At 61.6% G+C, this 19,258-nt stretch overlaps 1 protein-coding gene across 2 annotated transcripts in view; it reads left to right on the plus strand.

Moving 5' to 3' along the window:
* The window catches only part of COL7A1 (collagen type VII alpha 1 chain), a 30,794-nt gene that overhangs the window by 534 nt on the left and 11,002 nt on the right, over positions 1 to 19,258 (plus strand). For both annotated transcript variants that reach the window (XM_055557745.1, XM_055557746.1), the window contains exons 2-75: positions 332 to 512; positions 1,169 to 1,328; positions 1,414 to 1,507; positions 1,599 to 1,760; positions 1,933 to 2,093; positions 2,175 to 2,304; positions 2,407 to 2,523; positions 2,627 to 2,773; positions 2,860 to 2,976; positions 3,052 to 3,201; positions 3,293 to 3,415; positions 4,058 to 4,201; positions 4,293 to 4,418; positions 4,524 to 4,667; positions 5,255 to 5,374; positions 5,532 to 5,675; positions 6,033 to 6,158; positions 6,259 to 6,405; positions 6,660 to 6,782; positions 7,146 to 7,292; positions 7,548 to 7,682; positions 7,768 to 7,914; positions 7,997 to 8,133; positions 8,414 to 8,540; positions 8,626 to 8,772; positions 8,860 to 9,032; positions 9,128 to 9,163; positions 9,248 to 9,274; positions 9,369 to 9,413; positions 9,487 to 9,549; positions 9,945 to 10,016; positions 10,112 to 10,147; positions 10,290 to 10,325; positions 10,504 to 10,575; positions 10,672 to 10,749; positions 10,973 to 10,999; positions 11,081 to 11,134; positions 11,279 to 11,341; positions 11,437 to 11,496; positions 11,614 to 11,649; positions 12,028 to 12,063; positions 12,143 to 12,178; positions 12,522 to 12,566; positions 12,647 to 12,682; positions 12,803 to 12,835; positions 13,149 to 13,181; positions 13,357 to 13,410; positions 13,484 to 13,543; positions 13,640 to 13,675; positions 13,773 to 13,853; positions 13,952 to 13,987; positions 14,181 to 14,225; positions 14,407 to 14,478; positions 14,716 to 14,760; positions 15,009 to 15,035; positions 15,210 to 15,239; positions 15,366 to 15,446; positions 15,523 to 15,558; positions 15,642 to 15,677; positions 15,763 to 15,843; positions 16,072 to 16,107; positions 16,509 to 16,571; positions 16,656 to 16,700; positions 17,305 to 17,340; positions 17,414 to 17,449; positions 17,561 to 17,656; positions 17,768 to 17,803; positions 17,890 to 17,925; positions 18,034 to 18,081; positions 18,406 to 18,441; positions 18,570 to 18,692; positions 18,777 to 18,977; positions 19,075 to 19,110; positions 19,191 to 19,244. In XM_055557745.1, coding sequence (XP_055413720.1) covers positions 332 to 512; positions 1,169 to 1,328; positions 1,414 to 1,507; positions 1,599 to 1,760; positions 1,933 to 2,093; positions 2,175 to 2,304; positions 2,407 to 2,523; positions 2,627 to 2,773; positions 2,860 to 2,976; positions 3,052 to 3,201; positions 3,293 to 3,415; positions 4,058 to 4,201; positions 4,293 to 4,418; positions 4,524 to 4,667; positions 5,255 to 5,374; positions 5,532 to 5,675; positions 6,033 to 6,158; positions 6,259 to 6,405; positions 6,660 to 6,782; positions 7,146 to 7,292; positions 7,548 to 7,682; positions 7,768 to 7,914; positions 7,997 to 8,133; positions 8,414 to 8,540; positions 8,626 to 8,772; positions 8,860 to 9,032; positions 9,128 to 9,163; positions 9,248 to 9,274; positions 9,369 to 9,413; positions 9,487 to 9,549; positions 9,945 to 10,016; positions 10,112 to 10,147; positions 10,290 to 10,325; positions 10,504 to 10,575; positions 10,672 to 10,749; positions 10,973 to 10,999; positions 11,081 to 11,134; positions 11,279 to 11,341; positions 11,437 to 11,496; positions 11,614 to 11,649; positions 12,028 to 12,063; positions 12,143 to 12,178; positions 12,522 to 12,566; positions 12,647 to 12,682; positions 12,803 to 12,835; positions 13,149 to 13,181; positions 13,357 to 13,410; positions 13,484 to 13,543; positions 13,640 to 13,675; positions 13,773 to 13,853; positions 13,952 to 13,987; positions 14,181 to 14,225; positions 14,407 to 14,478; positions 14,716 to 14,760; positions 15,009 to 15,035; positions 15,210 to 15,239; positions 15,366 to 15,446; positions 15,523 to 15,558; positions 15,642 to 15,677; positions 15,763 to 15,843; positions 16,072 to 16,107; positions 16,509 to 16,571; positions 16,656 to 16,700; positions 17,305 to 17,340; positions 17,414 to 17,449; positions 17,561 to 17,656; positions 17,768 to 17,803; positions 17,890 to 17,925; positions 18,034 to 18,081; positions 18,406 to 18,441; positions 18,570 to 18,692; positions 18,777 to 18,977; positions 19,075 to 19,110; positions 19,191 to 19,244 — 6,155 coding nt within the window. The remainder of the gene's footprint in view (positions 1 to 331; positions 513 to 1,168; positions 1,329 to 1,413; positions 1,508 to 1,598; positions 1,761 to 1,932; positions 2,094 to 2,174; positions 2,305 to 2,406; positions 2,524 to 2,626; positions 2,774 to 2,859; positions 2,977 to 3,051; positions 3,202 to 3,292; positions 3,416 to 4,057; positions 4,202 to 4,292; positions 4,419 to 4,523; positions 4,668 to 5,254; positions 5,375 to 5,531; positions 5,676 to 6,032; positions 6,159 to 6,258; positions 6,406 to 6,659; positions 6,783 to 7,145; positions 7,293 to 7,547; positions 7,683 to 7,767; positions 7,915 to 7,996; positions 8,134 to 8,413; positions 8,541 to 8,625; positions 8,773 to 8,859; positions 9,033 to 9,127; positions 9,164 to 9,247; positions 9,275 to 9,368; positions 9,414 to 9,486; positions 9,550 to 9,944; positions 10,017 to 10,111; positions 10,148 to 10,289; positions 10,326 to 10,503; positions 10,576 to 10,671; positions 10,750 to 10,972; positions 11,000 to 11,080; positions 11,135 to 11,278; positions 11,342 to 11,436; positions 11,497 to 11,613; positions 11,650 to 12,027; positions 12,064 to 12,142; positions 12,179 to 12,521; positions 12,567 to 12,646; positions 12,683 to 12,802; positions 12,836 to 13,148; positions 13,182 to 13,356; positions 13,411 to 13,483; positions 13,544 to 13,639; positions 13,676 to 13,772; positions 13,854 to 13,951; positions 13,988 to 14,180; positions 14,226 to 14,406; positions 14,479 to 14,715; positions 14,761 to 15,008; positions 15,036 to 15,209; positions 15,240 to 15,365; positions 15,447 to 15,522; positions 15,559 to 15,641; positions 15,678 to 15,762; positions 15,844 to 16,071; positions 16,108 to 16,508; positions 16,572 to 16,655; positions 16,701 to 17,304; positions 17,341 to 17,413; positions 17,450 to 17,560; positions 17,657 to 17,767; positions 17,804 to 17,889; positions 17,926 to 18,033; positions 18,082 to 18,405; positions 18,442 to 18,569; positions 18,693 to 18,776; positions 18,978 to 19,074; positions 19,111 to 19,190; positions 19,245 to 19,258) is intronic.

The raw sequence follows: 19,258 nt of genomic DNA on the forward strand, positions 1-19,258 counted from the left end.
CTCCGCGATCCACGCTGCGTCTCCCCAACTGCATCCAGATGTCCGTGGGTCCCCTACCCCTATGACAGTCTGCGCTGGTCCCCAGAGGCCAACCTCAGTCCCTGATTCACGCCCGCACCAGCGACTCTGCCTCCCCACCAATCCTCCGCTGGAGAGTCCGCTCCGGGCTCCACCTCTGCTGCCTCCACCGCTCCCAGGCCCAAGCCAGCCTGGGCCGGTTTGCACAGTGGATGAGGCCCACCCGCCCCCTCCCCAGCCCCAGGGGACCACTGTGAGGGGAGAGGGTAGGTGGGCTCCAGGAAGAAACCCTGATGACTCTTGCCGGCCACAGTGAGCTGCACGCGCCTGTACGCCGCTGACATCGTGTTCCTCCTTGACGGCTCCTCGTCCATCGGCCGAAGCAACTTCCGCGAAGTGCGGGGTTTCCTTGAGGGGCTGGTGCTGCCCTTCTCCGGGGCAGCTGGGGCACAGGGTGTGCGCTTCGCCGCCGTGCAGTACAGCGACGACCCACGGTCAGTGGACCCCCACAACTGGACCCACCCGGAACCCTCCCCTAGTCAGAAGCAGAGAGCTCCAAGCCCCTGGGTCAGGTTTTAGGGAATCCAGGGGGTCCTCTCCTTCCACCGTCCAAGGCATCCTTTTAAGAAGCAGGGATCTCCCAGGTGGAGCCCTGACACCTGAGACCCGGCTCCCCACTGGCTCCTGCCAAAGTCAGGGGCTCTGTTTTCTGATCTGGAGATGGAGAGCCTGTGGGGGAGGCCAGGGGCTTGAGATGGCCTGGGTCTGCTGGACTCCCCATGTTCTAGCCTCCTGATGCCCGTCAGCCTCTCATTCAGCAGAGGGCCTCCCTGTCTGGCCAGTGTCCACCTCCCTACAACAGGGCCCTTCCTCCTACCATTATTTAATTAAACAGACATCCCAGCCCCTGAGCCTGGGAGCCCCACTGGGGCCAGGCCTGCTCAAGCCCAGCCGCAGGCAGGACACAGAGAGGCACCTAATGACTTTGTTGGCTTGGGAGCTTCAGGGATGGAGGGAATCACAGAATCAGAGAACCGAGAGGACCCTCAAAGGGGCCTGATAACTCACCACCCTCACCCTAGAGACCTCTGAGAGGCCAAGGCCAGCACAGGTTCTTGTCCCTAACCTGCTGCTACCCGCCTCTCCACAGGACAGAATTTGACCTGGATGCGCTTGGCTCAGGCGGCGATGTGATCCGTGCCATCCGAGAGCTCAGCTACAAGGGGGGCAACACGCGCACAGGGGCCGCGATTCTCCACGTGGCTGACCGCGTCTTCCTGCCCCAGCTGGCCCGACCTGGTGTCCCCAAGGTGATCTCTCACCCTGCCCTGCCTTCCAGGGTGACCCCACGTGAAGGGTCTGAGGCAGTCCTGACTTGACCCTGCCCTGCCCCAGGTCTGTATCCTCATCACAGACGGGAAGTCCCAGGACATGGTGGACACAGCTGCCCAGAGGTTGAAGGGGCAGGGAGTCAAGCTGTTTGCTGTGGGTGAGCACCATGCTGGGGTGACGGGTCAGCTGGGGCAGGGGCACGTCGGAGGGCATGTGGGCAGCTGAGCCCTGACTGGGCGTCACCTCAGGCATCAAGAATGCCGACCCCGAGGAGCTGAAGCGAATCGCCTCACAGCCGACCAGCGATTTCTTCTTCTTCGTCAATGACTTCAGCATCTTGAGGACGCTCCTGCCTCTGGTTTCCCGGAGGGTGTGCACAACTGCGGGTGGTGTGCCCGTGACCCTGCCCCGTGAGTTCCTGCTCACTCTGGGTGCCCTGACCTGAACCCCGGCCCAAACCCCAACGTGGCCATGCCAATTCCATCCCGTGTGCTCCTAACCTTTGACCCTGGTGCTGACCCTGCACCCTTAGTGCTGACCCCTGATTCTCTTGCCTGGTTGCCTGACTGCCCCCTTCCCCAGCCGACGACTCGACCTCTGGTCCACGAGACCTGCTGCTTGAGCCGGGCAGTCAGTCCTTGAGAGTCCAGTGGACAGCGGCCAGCGGCCCCGTGACTGGCTACAAGATCCAGTACACACCCCTGACAGGGCTGGGACAGCCACTGCCGAGCGAGCGGCGGGAGGTAAGGTTGTCGGCAGTGGGAGGTGGAGGGCTGGGGCTTAGCTGGGCAAGATGGAGTGACCGCTGATCCTGGGCATCACAGGTGAGCGTCCCAGCTGGTGAGACCAGCGTGCAGCTGCAGGGTCTCCGGCCACTGACTGAGTACCAAGTGACGGTGGTCGCCCTCTACGCCAACAGCATCGGGGAGGCCGTGAGCGGGACCGCTAGGACCAGTGAGCAGTTTTGCTAACCTCTGATCTCACTCGCCCAATCACCCACCCCTGTAACCCTTCTCCGCTCTGGACTCACTAATCCCCGATGGGACCTTCCCCTAGCTGCTCTGGAGGGGCCAGAAGTGACCATCCAGAACACCACAGCCCACAGCCTCCTGGTGGCCTGGCGGAGTGTGCCAGGTGCCACTGGCTACCGGGTGACGTGGCGGGTCATCAGGGGTGAGTGAGGTGCTGTGGGAGGAAGGGAGTCCCTGCGCCTCAGACAGGATGGTGGGGTCCTGAGTCTGCAAGACCCACTGACCCTTCTGTGCCCCCCGGGCAGGTGGGGCCACGCAGCAGCAGGAGCTGGGCCCTGGGCAGGGGTCAGTGTTGCTGAGGGACCTGCAGCCTGGCACTGACTATGAGGTGACCGTGAGTGCCCTGCTTGGTCGGAGCGTGGGGCCAGCCACCTCCCTGACTGCCCGCACTGGTGAGAGGGCTGGGTGCTTCCTTCAGGCTGGGTGGGCAGGCTGGCTGGGCACAGAGGACCACTGACGTCCCATGTGCCCCCGGCAGACACGTCCGTCGAGCAGACCTTGCGTCCTGTCATCCTGGGCCCCACGTCCATCCTCCTCTCCTGGAACCTGGTGCCTGAGGCTCGTGGCTACCGGCTGGAGTGGCGGCGTGAGAGCGGTCTGTGCAGGAGGCCGGGGTGGGCAGGTGGGGTAGAGGCCTGGCCTCGGCTGGCCTAACCCTGTCCTCCTGCAGGCTTAGAGGTGCCACAGAAGGTGGCGCTGCCCTCTGACGTGACCCGCTACCAGCTGGATGGGCTGCAGCCGGGCACCGAGTACCGCCTCACTCTCTACACGCTGCTAGAGGGCCGTGAGGTGGCCACCCCAGCGACCGTGGTCCCCACTGGTGAGGGCCCTGTGGGCGCGGTCAGGTGAGCAGGGACGGGAGCGGGGATGTCCCAGGCCGCCTCTCACGCGGTGCTCTCTTGCCGGTCCAGAGCTGCCTGTGGGCCCCGTCACAGCCCTCCAGGCCACCGAGCTGCCTGGGCAGCGTGTGCGAGTGTCCTGGAGCCCAGTTCCCAGCGCCACCGAGTATCGCATCACTGTGCGCAGCGCCCAGGGTGAGGGAGACACTGCCAGACTGTGCAGACCCTGAAGTTCCAGCCCTCAGGGTCTGACTGCACCCTTACTGCATCCCTTTCCACTCCTGGGGCTCTACCGCCTCCTCCTGTCTCCTTGTCCATCCATCTCCCAAGAAGGCCCCGAGGCCACACCTGTCACAGGGCCTGTCTTACCCCTGTCCTGCCCCTGCCTAGCTCTGCACCTGGATCTGTCTCCACTCCCCACCCCACATCCCTGACCATAGCTTTCACCTTCTCCACAACCACGAGCTCAACCCCCGCCCTTCTATAAGCTTAGCTGGGACCACTGTCCTCCCCTGCCCCCATTCAGTACCGACCCGATATCATTATTAATGACCTGTCAGCTCACATTGCCATCCACCAACTTCTGACATCCTGCATCTTATGTCCCTGTCTGCTCCCTCCCATCACTAGCACCATTCATCACAGGCCTGTTTTTCCTGTGTCGCTGACCCTCATGACTCCTTGTATCCCCTGTCCTTACATCTCATCCTTTTCTGTCCCACGTCCCATCCCTCACTGACCCTTTTCGCCCTGTATCTCTGTCCATCACTGACCGCCTTCGTCCCCCGCCCCCATCCCTCACTGACCCCTGCCTGCCTGTCCTACCTTCTCTCGTAGGGGTTGAGCGGAGCCTGGTGCTTCCTGGGAGTCAGACGGCCTTTGACTTGGATGACGTCCGGGCTGGGCTCAGCTACACGGTGCGGGTGTCAGCGCGAGTAGGCAGCCGGGAGGGCGCTGCCAGCACCCTCACTGTCCGCCGGGGTGAGCGTGGCACGCGAGGGCCGGGGGGACAGCTGCCTGACTCACTCTGGGGTCCTGGTTTTAATCCCTGACCTCTGTCTTTAACTCCCAGAGCCAGAACCCCCACTGGCCATCCCAGGGCTGCGGGTCATGGCATCGGACGCAACGCGAGTGAGGGTGGCCTGGGGACCAGTTCCTGGAGCCAGCGGATTTCGGATTAGCTGGAGGATGGACAATGGTCAGCGGGCGGGGGGTGGGAGGGCTGTCGGTGGGGGACGATCAGGGTGTGGGCGCCCGAGGGCAGGCAGGGGCCATGTGTGCCAGCACTTCCCTCTGACACTAGGTCTGGAGTCCAGCCAGACAGTCCCTTCAGACTCTACTGCCACCGACATTGTGGGGCTGAGACCTGGGACCTCCTACCAGGTGGCCGTGTCGGCGCTGCGAGGAAGAGAGGAGGGCCCTCCTGCGGTCATCGTGGCTCGAACCGGTCAGGGCCTGACCCGGCCCCCTGGCGTTCTCTCTCCAGTGCTCTGTCAAACCCCATGGCTTCCCTCTCAGACCCTTGCTTCTCCACAGAACTCCAGTCTCCCGCTTTAGATCCCCACTGCCTCCTCCCCCAGAAGCCCTGCTCCCCACTCAGTCTCCCTTGGCTCCCCTGAAGTCCCTGCCTTCTTCAGATTCCTTTACCTCTCTCTCAACACCCTGCTCTTCTTGCCCTCAGGTTCCCACCTCCTCACCTCTCAGACCACATTGCCTGTTTTCTGCTAGCTCTGACCCTCCTCTTAGACTTATATACTTTCTACTCCTAATATCTCCACCAGAACCCTGTTACCTTCTCTGTCAGATGCTCTGGTCTCCCAGATTCCTGTCCGCTGCCGCCTCAGATTTCCACTGTCCCTTCTGTCCGAACCCCTCTCCTTCCCCATCTGACCCACCCACTGCCTTCCGCTGTCAAATCCCTGCCTCCGGTTAGATTCCCATTGCTTTCCTCTAGTAGATAGATACCCACCACCTCCCCCATCAGACCCTCCGCTGCCTCTTCCATCAGACTCCCCCATTGCCTCTCCCCTCCAGATCCCCTGGGCCCAGTGAGATCGGTCCATGTGACTCGAGTCAGCAGCTCATCTGTCACCATCACCTGGAACCGGGTTCCTGGTGCCACAGGGTACAGGGTCTCCTGGCGCTCAGGCCGAGGTGGGGACCAGGGATTTGGGAAAGGAACAGAGGTTTTGGAGGTTGGGGTGGGGCAGGTCTGGGTGGAATGGGAGCAGGGGGTTTCTTAGGGGTCCAGGTGGGACATTGGGGGTCAGAGTCAGGATAGTCCTAGGGCTGCCTTCATCCTCACTCCTAGGCCCAGAGAAATCCCAGTTGGTTTCTGGGGAGGCCACAGTGGCCGAGCTGGATGGACTGGAGCCAGATACTGAGTACACCGTGCGTGTGTGGGCCCGTGTGGCTGGTGTGGACGGGACGCCTGCCTCTGCGGTTGTGAGAACTGGTAGGTGGACCCTGGCCAGCTGTTAACCACAAGTCACTGACTGGCCTGTCCTGCTGTGTATTCCTGAGTGCTCCAGCTGCCCGCTCCATCACTGACCCGCCGTGGCTTCTCTCCCCACACTGACCTGCCCCACACTGACTAGCAGGCCATGCACAGTGACCTCCTGGCTGCGCCCCACTGCCCACCCGGAGGCACTGAGCTCCTCCCTCTCAGGAGCTGCCTACACTGACCTGTCACACTCACCTCACACTGAGCTTCACATAGCCCTTCCTGCACTGAGTAAGGTCTCAATGCCTGTTCCGCCACCCGCTTCTCTGCCAGCTCTCCAGTGACCCTTTTCCCTGCCTCTGCCCCCAGACCCTCGGCCCGTGGGCAGTGTGTCGAAGCTGCAGATCCATAATGCTTCCAGTGACGTTCTGCGGGTCACCTGGGTGGGGGTCCCTGGAGCCACAGCCTACAGACTGGCCTGGGGCCGGAGCGAGGGTATGGTTCCCTGATCCTGCACTTGCCCTTCCTGGCTGGGATTGCCCCCTCTGGCCCGCCTCCTGTATCTCTGACTGCTACTCTATGCTCACCTGGCCAGGTGGCCCCACAAGACAGCAGATTCTCCCAGGAAACACGGACTCCGCAGAAATACGGGGCCTCGAAGGCGGAGTCAGTTATTCAGTGAGAGTGACCGCACTCATAGGGGACCGCGAGGGCGCGCCTGTCTCCATTGTCGTCACCACCCGTAGGCAGAGCTTGGGCTGGGGCGAGCCTTGGCTTCCTCCAGGGCTTGGGGGCGGGGTTTGTGCTCGGGAATAGAAAAGGGACCAGGGATTGGTCGTCGTGAACCTGTGGGGGTGGGGTCTTCTGGAGGAGGTGGAATGCAGCCTGGATCCTGGGACCTATTGGAGGCGGTGCGTCTTCCAGGGTTGGCCTGGGATTGGCACAGATCGGGGCGGGGCGGAGCCTCCCTGATGAGCGTGCTTTTTTTTTCTCTAGCTCCTGAGGCTCCTCCAGCCCTGGAGACACTACGCGTGGAGCAGCGAGGGGAGCACTCACTGAGGCTGCACTGGCAGCCGGTGCCTGGTGCACGCGGCTTCCGTCTGCGTTGGCGACCTGAGGGTGAGAGGTACCCCCGGTGGGGGGGGTGGCGGAGTTAGGGATCAGTGGGGGAGGGGCTTGGAGTGGGGTCCGTGAAATCCGTGAGAGTGGGCACGGATTGTCAGTGGGGGGTCTGCGGGATTGCTGAAAATACCTGGCATCAGTCACTTAGGTGTGTGGGATCAGTGAGGGTCATTCAGCAGAGTCAGCGAGAATGAGGATCACAGTCAGGAGGTAGACCCCATTTGCAGAGTCAGTCAGTGAGGCTGGCGGGGGTCATGGTCAGTAAGGTAAGTGAGGGTCAGTGAGGTGGACATGCCCATTAATGCCAGCCTGTAGCATCCTCCTACATGCCCCCGACCTCCACTCTCACGCCTGCCCCAGGTGGCCGGGAACAGTCCCGAGTCCTGGGGCCGGAAGTCAGCAGCTATGACCTGGATGGGCTGGAGCCAGCGACCCACTACCGCATATGGCTGAGCGTCTTGGGGACGGCTGGAGAAGGGCCCCCCTCGGAAGTGACTGCATACACTGGTGTGCTCCTACCTCTCCTGATGACCTACACCTCTACCCCGACTTCCTGCACCTGATGACCTACCCTGACTTCCTGCACCCCATGACCCTGAGTGACTCCTGTAGCCCACTCTACCACTCTTAACCTGGGGTGATCCCAGCATGACTTCCGGTGACACTTCCTTCACCAAGCTGAATCTGCCCCAGGGTCTCCTTAGATCTCTCTGGGTTCTCAGGACATAGACTCTGATCCCTGGTCTTTGATTCCTCCTCCAGAGTCACCTCGTGTCCCAAGCACTCAACTGCGTGTGGTGGACACGTCAGTCGACTCAGTGACTCTGGCCTGGACCCCAGTGTCTGGGGTATCCAGCTACATCCTATCCTGGCAGCCTCTCAGAGGCCCTGGCCAAGGTGAAGGGGAGGCCTGGGTTGGGGCAGGTTGGCAGTGGGGGCTCCATGGAAGGCATCCTGTTTAACTGAGTTCTGTCCTCTGCAGAACTGCCTGGGGCCTCACAGACACTTCCGGGGACCTCAAGTTCCCAGCGGGTGACAGGCCTAGAGCTGGGCATCTCCTACCTCTTCTCCCTAACTCCTGTCCGGGACGGTGTACGAGGTCCTAAAGCCTCTATCACACAGAGCCCAGGTAGGGTGGGCACCGCAGGAGGGGCCCACCAGAATAGCTGGATGGGCCGGGCTCCTCAGAAACTCAGCCCCCTTTCCTGCAGCGTGTCCCCGTGGCCTGATGGATGTGGTGTTCCTGGTGCACACCACTCAAGACAATGCTCATCGCTCGGAGGCTGTGAAGCAAGCCCTGGAGCACCTGGTGTCTGCACTCGGGCCTCTCGGGCCACAGGCGGTCCAGGTTTGGCCCCAGAGGCAGCCAGATTCCGGCCTGTCTCTGCCCACCCCTGGCCCTGACACCATTTCCCTGCCCTGCCAGCGGTCCAGGTTTTCTCCCAGCCCTTCCGCAGGCTCCAGATCGCCTCACTAGCTGGTTGACTCCACATCCTGCCATCACCCCTGAGCGCCCAATAGCGCAGGTTTACTTACACATGTTGGGCTGTGTCCCACCCCCCTCCAGGCTCTGTGTCCCCTCTCCCTGCTGGGTCATCCTCTCCAGGCTCTGTGTCTGCCCACCCTAGGTCGGCCTCCTGTCCTATAGTCACCGGCCCTCCCCACTGTTGTCGCTGAACAGCTCCCATGACCTTGCCATCATCCTGCAGAAGATCCGCAACATCCCCTACACGGACCCAAGTGGGAACAACCTGGGTAAGGACTCCAATGGACATGGACTCTTGGGGCTCTCCCTTGGGGAGCTCGGTGCCCCTGGGTTCTGACATGTCCTTTCTCCCAGGCACAGCCGTGGTTACAGCCCACAGATACCTGCTGGCACCAGATGCGCCTGGACGCCGCCGGCATGTGCCAGGGGTGATGGTTCTCCTGGTGGATGAGCCCTTGAGAGGTGACATCTTCAACTCTATCCGTGAGGCCCAGGCTGCTGGTGAGGACCAGGGCTGGTGGGAATGGGACCTGGGAGCAGCCTTGGCCCCGGCAGGGTCATCATGCAGGTTGCTGGACCACTCCTTAGGGCTCAAAGTGATGATGCTGGGGCTTGCGGGAGCTGACCCAGAGCAGCTGCGTCGCTTGGTGCCTGGCATGGACTCTTCCCAGACCTTCTTCGCTGTGGATGATGGTCTGAGCTTGGAGCGGGCCGTCAGTAGTCTGGCAGCAGCCCTCTGTCAGACAGCCTTGACCACGCAGGTTTGGAAGGGGCATCTGGGGGACTAGGTGGTGAAGAGTGGGTCTGGGGGCTCTTGGTTGAACTGCCTGACCTCAAGGAGACCCTGTATCCACAGCCACAGCCAGAGCCTTGCTCAGTGCATTGTCCAAAGGTGAGTGTCCAGGGTTGAGAGTGTGAGTGAGGGCCACTCTTGGGGCAAGCCACTCTGACCCTCACCTGACTTGTCTTTCCCCAGGGCCAGAAGGGGGAACCCGGACAGATGGTGAGTGGCTCCGATGGGGGGTAGAGAATGGGTTGGGGGGCCCAGTGCAGTAGGGGAGGCCAGCAGCAGAGGACTCACTGATCACCTTTCCTAGGGCCTGAAAGGACAAGCCGGGCCTCCTGGCCCCCCCGGCCTCCCGGTGAGTGCCTCCCCACGCCTGTCGTCTACACCCCGAGTAGCGAAGTGTCCCCTCACCTGCTCTCTCCTTACAGGGCAGGATTGGTGCTCCTGGTCCCCAGGGACCTCCTGGAAGTGCTTCTGCGAAGGGCGAGAGGGTGAGTGTAGAGACCACTGAGGTTCCCCTAAGACAATCCTCGAAGCTTCAGAGTATTTCTGGAAGCCTAAGAGAATGTGATAGACTGCGGCAGAGACTTTGGGGAAGGGTCTGAAGTGGAGGGGGCCAGTGGGGTTTCGAGGGCCCCAGAGAGCCTGGGTGGAAGTTCGAAGTCCTCAAGACACGGAAGGCCCTGGCCTCATCACTGCCCCTGTGCCTGGGGTTTGGCTCCCTTCAGCTCAGGGGCAGCATCTTGGCCCCACGGCTCCACCCCCAACGGCACTTGAGCCTGTGGGGTGAGGGGTCCAGGTGAAGAACAGTCAGTCAGCACCCCTCCAGCGAACCAGGGGCACTGAGGGAGGGTCCCTTCCTGCTCTGACCTCTTTGTCTCCTTAGGGCTTCCCTGGGGCAGATGGGCCTCCAGGCAGCCCTGGCCGCCCTGGGACTCCTGGAGCCCCTGGTCCGAAGGTGAGTAAGCCTTGCCCTCGCAGTTCACATGATGGGACGCTTTGCTTGAGTGGGTGGGGTGGTCTGACTGTTCTGACTCTGGCTTCTGTTTACAGGGCTCCCCAGGGTGGGCCGGCCCTCGTGGAGAACCAGTAAGTTTTTCTCCCTCTCGGCGTTTTCCCAGAGCTCTTTCTGCAGGGGGGGGACCTGGGGTGGTGGAGCGGGATTGGCCTGTGGGGGCCCAAACTGAAACGCGCTGAGATCAGACATCACCCTTTGCTCTTTTGCCCTCAGGGAGAGCGAGGACCCCGAGGCCCAAAGGGGGAGCCGGTAGGTGAAGGATGGAGGGGAGGGAACCAAGCTGGATGTCCCCGGGGGGAGCAGAGTTGCCCCACCTGACGCTGTGCAGGGCCTAAGGCATCATGAGGAATAGCTGGGGACCTCTGGGGCTTCTCCCACCTCAGGGTTCCCATACCCTGAATCCTGCCTGCTGTTCTCTGTCCTGCAGGGAGAGCCTGGACAAGTCATTGGAGGCGAGGGCCCAGGGCTTCCTGGACAGAAAGGGGACCCTGGACCTCCGGTAAGTTCTAGAGTATGGTGGTGGGGGGAACCTACGGGGGGTGGGAGAGAATGGGGGTCTATGGGATTGTGCTTTATACCTTGTCTCTTCCATCAGGGTCCCCCTGGATCTCGTGGGCCGCTGGGGGACCCGGGACCCCGGGGTCCCCCGGGATTTCCTGGAACAGCTGTGAAGGTGACAGCATGACCACCATGCGACCCAGTGACCTGGTGACCTCATTTGAGCCCCCACTACCCCTGCTGGTCACTCTGAGCCCATAGGCCCTCTTGGCCACCCCCCGCCCATGACTCCTCAGGTCCTCCGTGACCTTTGTAACCCACTTTGACCACAAGATGCCCATTCGCCCTGGGATCTTGGGAAGCAGAGGTGTGGTCATGGGTCATAATCTCTCTTCCAGGGTGAGAAAGGCGATCGTGGGGAGCGGGTAAGCAAGGGGCACGTTAGGTGGGGGTGGCAGGGAACCTGATTGCCGCTGGCCGTCCCCCGACCTGCTGTTCCTTCCCAGGGCCCCCCTGGACCAGATGCTGGCACTGCTGCTCTGGGCGAGCCTGGGCTGCCGGTGAGGGAGCTCTGAGGCTCTGCTGGGGACCCCGGGGGCCACGCTCGGGGTGTGGATAGAGGAGCCAAGGGCTCTGCTGGGGCAGTGGTGGGGGGCAGTGCTGGGCCAGTTTGCGGCTCTCAGTTTTTCCTCACTTCCTCCTAGGGTCTTCCTGGAAGCCCCGGACCCCAAGGCTCAGTTGGCCCCCCTGGAGAGAAAGGAGAAAAGGTGGGAGACACGCCCTGTTGGTGTCGTAGTTCTCGGGTAGAGGGAGGCGGCCGGGTGCAGGGAGCAGGCTCTTTTACCATCTGTTCCTCCTTCAGGGTGACTGTGAAGACGGAGCCCCGGGCCTCCCAGGACAACCCGGGATCCCGGGTGAGCGGGTGAGTGTGGGGCCCAGGGGTTCTGAGTGTGGTGGGCAAGGCCCCAGCCCTCAGCCTCAGCCAGCAACCCTCTACTCCATCCTTATTACCAAACCCAAATCTCTGAACCCCTTTCAGGGCCTTCGGGGACTTCCTGGAGATGCTGGCCCCAAAGTAAGTGCCGGGACTTCCCTGGGGGCCCAGTGGTTAAAACTCCGAGCTTCCAGTACAGCGGGTGCAGCTTTGATCAGGGAGCCAAGACCTCACATGCTCCATGGCCAAAAAAAGAGATCATAAAACAAGGGAAGCAATATTGTAACAAATTAAATAAAGACTGAAATTACTTAAAATAAAAACCAAAAAACGTGCCCTTTGGGGAGGTCAGGTATGAGGGGTGGCACGCTGGAACCCCTGCAGGATTAAGGGATGCAGAGGACGGAGGTGAGAGTTCTGTCCAGGTCAGAGGTTGCGTTTCAGGGGTGGATGACTGGAGCCTGAGACACCTCGTCTGGGCCTCAGCAGTGAAGGCCCCTTTCCTGTCTCTCTCCTCAGGGCGACCGAGGACTAACAGGGGCCGCTGGAGAGAAGGTCAGTGCACCCTGGGGGGTCTCTCAGGGCCCTGCAGGGTCTGGGGCAGACTTGGTTCTGACCCATTCTGTTCTATCAGGGTGAACGTGGATCGCCTGGCCCAGTGGGACCACAGGTGAGCCTACTGACCCCCCATGCCAGCTGACCTTGGCTCCCTACCCCTCCTGGTTCTGCCTTCTTGCCCTTGACCTCCATTGCCCCTGACCTTCCACCACTCCTCACATGACTTCTAATCTCTGTTGCTGCAGGCTCTAACCCTCAACCTCAGGGACCTGCTTTTATATCTCTGACCCTGCTGAACTGACCTTGACTTCCACTGACCTGGTCTCTGTCTTCCTGCTGACCTCAATCCTGATCTTCTGGGACCCCCCCATCCTGAACCTCCAGCCCTTCTCTGCTATCATCTCTCTACCCTCGCCTGCCCCACCTGGGTCAGCATTTCTGCTTCTCTTCCCCAGGGGCTGCCAGGAGTTGCTGGACGACCTGGACCCGAGGGTCCTGAAGTAAGTCTGTGACTGTGGGCCCAGGAGTGGGGCTTTATGTGTTCCTCCCCATCCTGGGCTCACGCTTTCTCCATGTGCAGGGGCCACCAGGACCGACCGGCCGCCGAGGAGAGAAGGTGGGTCATGGGCTGGGAGTCAGTCCCCCCTATACTAGGGATTGTGGCAGGTGGGACCCTGGGCCTTTGAGTTCCCATGTGGGTCCCTGACCTAGCCCTGTTGCTATCCTCTGTCCACAGGGGGAGCCTGGTCGGCCTGGAGACCCCGCAGTGGTGAGTGAAGGGAGTGTGGGTCTCTGATCACAGCACAGCCCCTTGAGCACTGTAACCCACCGGGAAACCAGCACTGTGGGCTCAGAGCTCTGTGACTGATGCTGTAACAAACCTTCCAACTCCTGGTTGTGATGCTGTGACCCCCATGACCATCATACAGGCCATGAGCCCTGTGTAACCCCTGCCCTGCTCCCAGTGGTGACCCTGTAACCTCTGGGCAGAGACTTCCGGTTTCATATATACCCCCAACCCCAATCAGGGCTGTCGTACTATGATCCCTTGGCCAAGCCATGTCTGTCCTGTTTGTTTTCAGGGACCTGGAGGTGCTGGAGCCAAAGGAGAGAAGGTATGTCTGGCGAGAAGTGAAGGGCAGCTGTTACAGGGTTGAGATCAAGGTCACAGGGCACGCCTCAAGCAGGGCCCCTGGAGGTCATGAGAGTTGTGGCAGGATTGTTGGGTAGTGGGGCTCATGGGGCCTGGGGCTCCATGGGGCTGAGGCTGATCGTCTTTGTCACCTCCAGGGAGATGTGGGCCCCCCCGGGCCCAAAGGAGCTACCGGATTCAAAGGGGAACAGGTAAGTGTGGGAAGTGTTGGGGGTCGGGCAGGTGACAGTTGTGTCCCCTGACCTCTGATCCTTCCTTCCACAGGGCTCACCTGGCTTGGCTCTTCCTGGAGACCCTGGCCCCAAGGGAGACCCTGGAGGCCGAGTGCGTAAATGTGGGGAAGGGGAATGTGACAGAAAGAGATGGGATGGTGCCTGGGAGCCCCAACTAAGTCCTGTCCCCCCTCCCCATGCCCTGCAGGGTCCCATTGGCCTCACTGGCAGAGCAGGACCCCCGGTGAGTGCCTGTGACCTCGAGTACCATCAAGGTTTCTGGGGTCCCCTCCCCTCAAGGTCTGGCTATACGTGCAGCGTCATTCTCTCCTTCTCTGCAGGGCGACTCAGGACCCCCTGGAGAGAAGGGAGACCCTGGGCGGCCTGGTTCCCCAGGACCCGTTGGCCCCCGAGGACGAGATGTGAGAGGACTGGACTGGGGGAGTGCTGGGGGGTGGGGAGTAGAGTATGCTGGCACCCCTGGGAGTTGGGGATCAGGACTGACCCTCATGTCTCACAGGGTGAAGTTGGAGAGAAGGGCGATGACGGTCCCCCGGTGAGACTTCTTCCCACTGTGGTTTCTGATCCTTTGTCCTTGAGTGGGAATCCCAGGGGGTGGGCTCCACCAGGTTATCCCATCCATCCTCCTGCCTCCTGTCCAGTCAGTACCCAGGCCCGTTTGGCCGCCCCTGTCTGAGTTAGTTTGAGCCTAACTCACCTGTTTGATATGGGCTTCTCTCCACCACCAGGGTGACCCAGGTTTGCCTGGAAAAGCTGGCGAGCGTGGCCTTCGGGTGAGGCTTTGCAGGGAGACGTAAGGGGGGTTCTGCATTAGAGGAGGCGGGAGCAAAGGGGATGGGAAACTCTGACATGGTTTCGGGGTGATGGAGAACCCGGGGCAGTATGGAGGTCATGGGGTGATCTGCAAAATCCTGGGATGGGGAGGGTCCATCTCACACCAGCTATTCTTCTCAGGGAGCGCCTGGAGCTCGGGGGCCTGTGGGTGAGAAGGGAGACCAGGGAGATCCTGGAGAGGATGGACGAAATGTGAGTCATGACCTCTGACCCCTGAACTCTAACCTCAGCTTCCGTCTCCAACCATCCAGCTCCCAGCCTCTGACCCTGCCACCCCAACCCTGCAATGCCCAACCCTCACAGTGATTTCCTGTGACCCCTCATCACAACCCTCAAAGGCCACAAGGATCCCCATGAGTCCCTCGGGTGTTTCCAAAGCCCCCCAGACTGCCGCCCCTCCTCACTGACCCTGACCCTCTGCCTCTGCAGGGGAGCCCTGGACCGTCTGGACCCAAGGGTGACCGTGGGGAGCCAGTGAGTAGTGCTGGTGTTGTGGGCACAGAGGGGATGGAGGGTTGCGGTGCTCTGTCTGGTGAGCACCTCCGCTAAGGGCCTGGAGATCAAGATCAGGAGCCCTGGTGATCATCCCCAGGCCTGATCTGGCTTCTGGGGCTTGGCATTGAGGTGCAGGGAATTTGGGAGCAGAGGTGAGCTTGGGGCAAATCTGAGCTACCCCATGGGACCCCAGAGTTCCTGTTGACTACAGTTATTTCCTTCCCTAGGGTCCCCCAGGAGCCCCTGGACGGCTGGTAAGAGCTGACTTGGTCTGATCCTCTGCCATCTCCCCCACCTGCCCCTACTGGCCCGACACATCCCTTTCACTGACTCCCACTTTCCCCACTGCCCCTGGATGTCTTCACTGGTCCTCACCCGCTCCTCTTCCCCTAGTTGGGCTGTTCTTCTCACTGGCCATTCCCCCACAGGTGGACGTGGGACTTGGAGCCGGAGAGAAGGTACGGGCTCTGGGGTGGAGTGAGGCTGTAGCGTGGAGGGGCATTTCAGCACCCCCATGACCGGTTCTGCCCCAGGCGCGCCTGTGGCCCAGCGCTGTTGCCTCAACACACTCGTCTCTGCCACAGGGAGAGCCTGGGGACCGAGGACAGGAGGGTCCACGAGGACCCAAGGGCGACCCTGGCCCCCCCGGAGCTTCTGGGGAGAGGGTGAGTGTGGCTGGTCCCAAGGGGGTCGCATGGGCCTGGGAAACCCTGCTCTGATTTCTTCCTCTCCCACCCCCAGGGCGTCAGTGGACTTCGGGGGCCTCCAGGCCCACAGGTGAGTGATGCACTTGGTACCATCAGCCTAAGTGTCCCTCTTGCCCTCTCCTCTCACTGACCTTGTGACCTTGTTCCCTTCAGGGGGACCCAGGTGTTCGAGGCCCAGCAGGAGAAAAGGTGAGAGGGTGTGGAGGGTTTCCGACTATGAGCCTAGGCTCTCAGATCTTCTGAGGCCGCTTACCACTCACTCTGTTTTCCCCAGGGCGACCGGGGCCCTCCTGGCCTGGATGGCCGCAGTGGGCTGGATGGGAAACCAGGAGCCTCTGGTCCCCCTGGGCCGAATGTGAGTTGTGGCGGTCACTGCGTGGTCGCGCCTCTTCTCTTGTCCCTTCGTATGGCCCCAGTCTCCGGAGCCTTGTGGGTCTTGATGAGCTCTGGGGCCAGCTAGGTTATCTGTGTCTCCTAGTATCCCGCCTGGCTGGGGGGTTCACAGGAACTAGTGGCCCTGTCAGAGGACAGTGCCCCTGACCCCATGACCACTGCGGACTCCCTGACTTGAGTCTCTCTTCAGGGTGCCATGGGCAAGGCCGGAGACCCAGGGAGAGACGTAAGTAAGGGGGGGATGTTAGGATGGAGGGCAGCTCAGGGGTCCAGCATAAACTGTAGCCTGGTCGTCATAGTTACTGGCAGTAGGGGCATTGGTCCAGCCCTGTCCTTGGTAGGGTCCCAGTCCCCTGGCAGGCAGGTTTGAGCAGAGTTCTGCTTTCCAGTCTTCTCTGCCTTGGGGCCTATAGTAGGACCCCCCAAACCTGAGGCTTCTTCCCTTGGGAGTTTCAGCAGAGGACACCCTACCCTATTGAGTCTCAGCCTTGGGACCTCAATGGTACCTCCCAATTCTGGGGGGGTCTCCATCCTGGAGGAGGTTTTTAGTGGGGTCCTCCAAGTCCATGGATGTGCCCCAGGGGATATCTCAGAGACCCTCTCAATCCTAGCAAAGACTTTTTCCAGGGACTTCCGGGCCTTCGAGGAGAACAGGGTCCCCCTGGCCCTGCTGGTCCCCCCGGAGCACCGGTGAGTCCACTTTCATGGTACCCTTTTGCCCCCTTCCTGCCCTCACCCCAACCCTGACTTCTGACCAATGATCTCTTCCCACAGGGAAAGCCGGGCGAGGATGGCAAGCCTGGCCTGAACGGGAAAAACGTGAGTGTCTAGATACAGGGAAACCTCCAAAAAAATGCTAGCACCTGGACACAGCCCAGACGTGCGACACACAAGGGGCACACACGTAGATACAGGCTGACGTGCAGTGACACTCGTGTACCTAACCCACACACACAGACACGTCTGGAAACACATGTCCATGCGCACACAGAGGCAGCCTCACAGACACGGTTAGGTGGACATGCCAACCTGTGCCCGGATGGACCAACTCAGGCTAAAATAACCATGGCCACGGGCACAGGCGAAGGGCACAGGCACAGATGGAGACGTGCAGACACACAGGTGTGAGGCCCCCATTCAGGGGCACTGAGGACACAGACACACAGACCCCGCAGCCACACTCGGATACGTGCTGTGACAGGCCCCAGGGCTGCACGGGGACCTCTGTGGAGGTGTGGACCCACCGCCAAGGCTCTGAGGGGCGATACACGTGGCGACATCCCGACATACGCATTTGCATCCACACTCACTCATATACATATGGCCACACGGAGCGAGGTACACACAGGATTTGCCAACAGACAGCAAGACACATGGACAGTTCTTAACTCTGTTGGATCTGATGTGCATCCTCTGCCTGCAGGGAGAACCCGGGGACCCTGGAGAAGACGGGAGGAAGGTGAGTTGCCCTCTCTTGGAGTCTGCTCTGGCTCAGACTGGGGCCGGATCTGAAGCAGCCTTGTCTTCCTTAGGGAGAGAAGGGAGATTCGGGCGCCCCTGGGAGAGAGGTGAGTGTTGGCGTCTTCTGCAATCTCTGACCCCTGACCCTGGCCCTGTGATACGTGACCCCGCTCCTTCCTGGGGTCTCAGGGTCCTGATGCTGGCTGCATCCTCCACAGGGTCGTGACGGCCCCAAGGGTGAGCGTGGAGCTCCTGGTAGCCCTGGACTCCAGGGGCCCCCGGGCCTCCCGGGGCAGGTCGGCCCTCCCGGGCAGGTGAGTATCTGGGGTAGTTCCAGGACTTGGGAGCAATCGACAGGGGCCTTAGGTTGCCACCCCCGGAGGCCGTGATCCCCCGTGACCTCTTTGTGTTCTGTCATATCTCAGGGCTTCCCTGGCGTCCCGGGGAGTTCAGGCCCCAAGGTGAGTGTGCGGATGCTGGGTGAGGGGTACGGTGGGGGTGCTGCCCAGAGTAGGGGCATTTTCCCACCAGTTGTTCTTCTTCTCAGGGTGACCGTGGGGAGACCGGACCCAGAGGGGAGCAGGTGAGGCCCCCACCTCTTTCACTTGCCCTGGTAGCCATAGCACCCACACATGCACCCACATGCCGCACCCCAGGCTGGGTCCAGCAGCTTACCTCTTGGTGTCTCCAGGGCCTCCCAGGAGAGCGTGGCCTGAGAGGAGAGCCTGGGAGCCTGGTGGTGAGTGAAGCCTGGGACATGGTCCTTGACTGTTTCGCGCATGTCTGCGGGGGCCGCCTCCGCCCCCTTCCGCTTGCAGCCCACAGGTGCTGTCCTATATGCTTGGGCCCCTGCCCTGTTGGGATTCCTGTGGGCTACATGGACGGGAACCTGGGTGATGGGACATGCCAGGGAGGGGCTTCCAGTGGCCTCCAGTCGCCCCAGCCAAGGGCTAAAGGGTCCTCTAGGCAGGAAGCCAGGGGACAAGGGTTTAGAGGCTGTTTTGGGGGGCAGTGTGGGGCCTTCTCTTCTGTGGGCATCCCCTCATCCAGTTTGTGTCCCCAGAATGCAGAGCGGTTGCTGGAAAATATTGGCATCAAGGTAGGTTGATGGGGGCTGGACATAGGGGCCGCGGGGGGCCCCACGGGACAAGTAACGCCCCCAGGGCTGGCCAGGGCATGGGTGGCTGCAGCCTTGGTCTCCCTCTTCTGACCCTGCATGTCACCCAGACATCTGCCCTGCGGGAGATCGTGGAGACCTGGGAAGAGAGCTCTGGCGGCTTCCTGCCCACGCCTGAACGGCGTCGTGGCCCCAAGGGGGACCCAGGCGAGCGGGGCCCCCCAGGCAAGGAGGTGTGTGCTGGGTACTCGAGCGGGGAGGGGCTGTTCTGTGGATGGTGTCGGTGACCACCAGCATGTACTGTTCTGCTCCTCCAGGGCCCCATCGGCTTTTCTGGAGAACGTGGACCAAAGGGAGATCGTGGAGACCCCGGTCCTCAGGGGCCACCTGGCCTGGCCCTGGGGGAGAGGGGCCTTCCTGGACCTCCCGGCCTTGCCGGGGAGCCTGGGAAGCCTGGTATCCCTGGGCTCCCTGGCCCGGCTGGGAGTGTGGGGGAGGCCGGAAGACCCGGAGAGAGGGTGAGCCTGGGGGCTGGTGGGAGTGGCCGGGGGAGTGGGGTCAGGGGGAGCCGGACTCCCCATGGGTATACCCCCGACCTTGGTATCTGCTTTTCAGGGAGAACGGGGAGAGAAAGGAGAACGTGGAGAACAGGTGAGCTGGGCAGGGTTTCACCGGACGGGACTGGCTGCAGGCTGTGCTGGGACGGCCACCCATTTCCTTCTTTTCTGCAGGGCAGAGACGGCCTTCCTGGCCTCCCTGGACCCCCCGGACCCCCAGGCCCCAAGGTGATCACCCCAGC

This window comes from Bubalus kerabau, chromosome 20 (genome assembly GCF_029407905.1).
Source record: "Bubalus kerabau isolate K-KA32 ecotype Philippines breed swamp buffalo chromosome 20, PCC_UOA_SB_1v2, whole genome shotgun sequence".
Classification (NCBI taxonomy): Eukaryota; Metazoa; Chordata; class Mammalia; order Artiodactyla; family Bovidae; genus Bubalus; species Bubalus kerabau.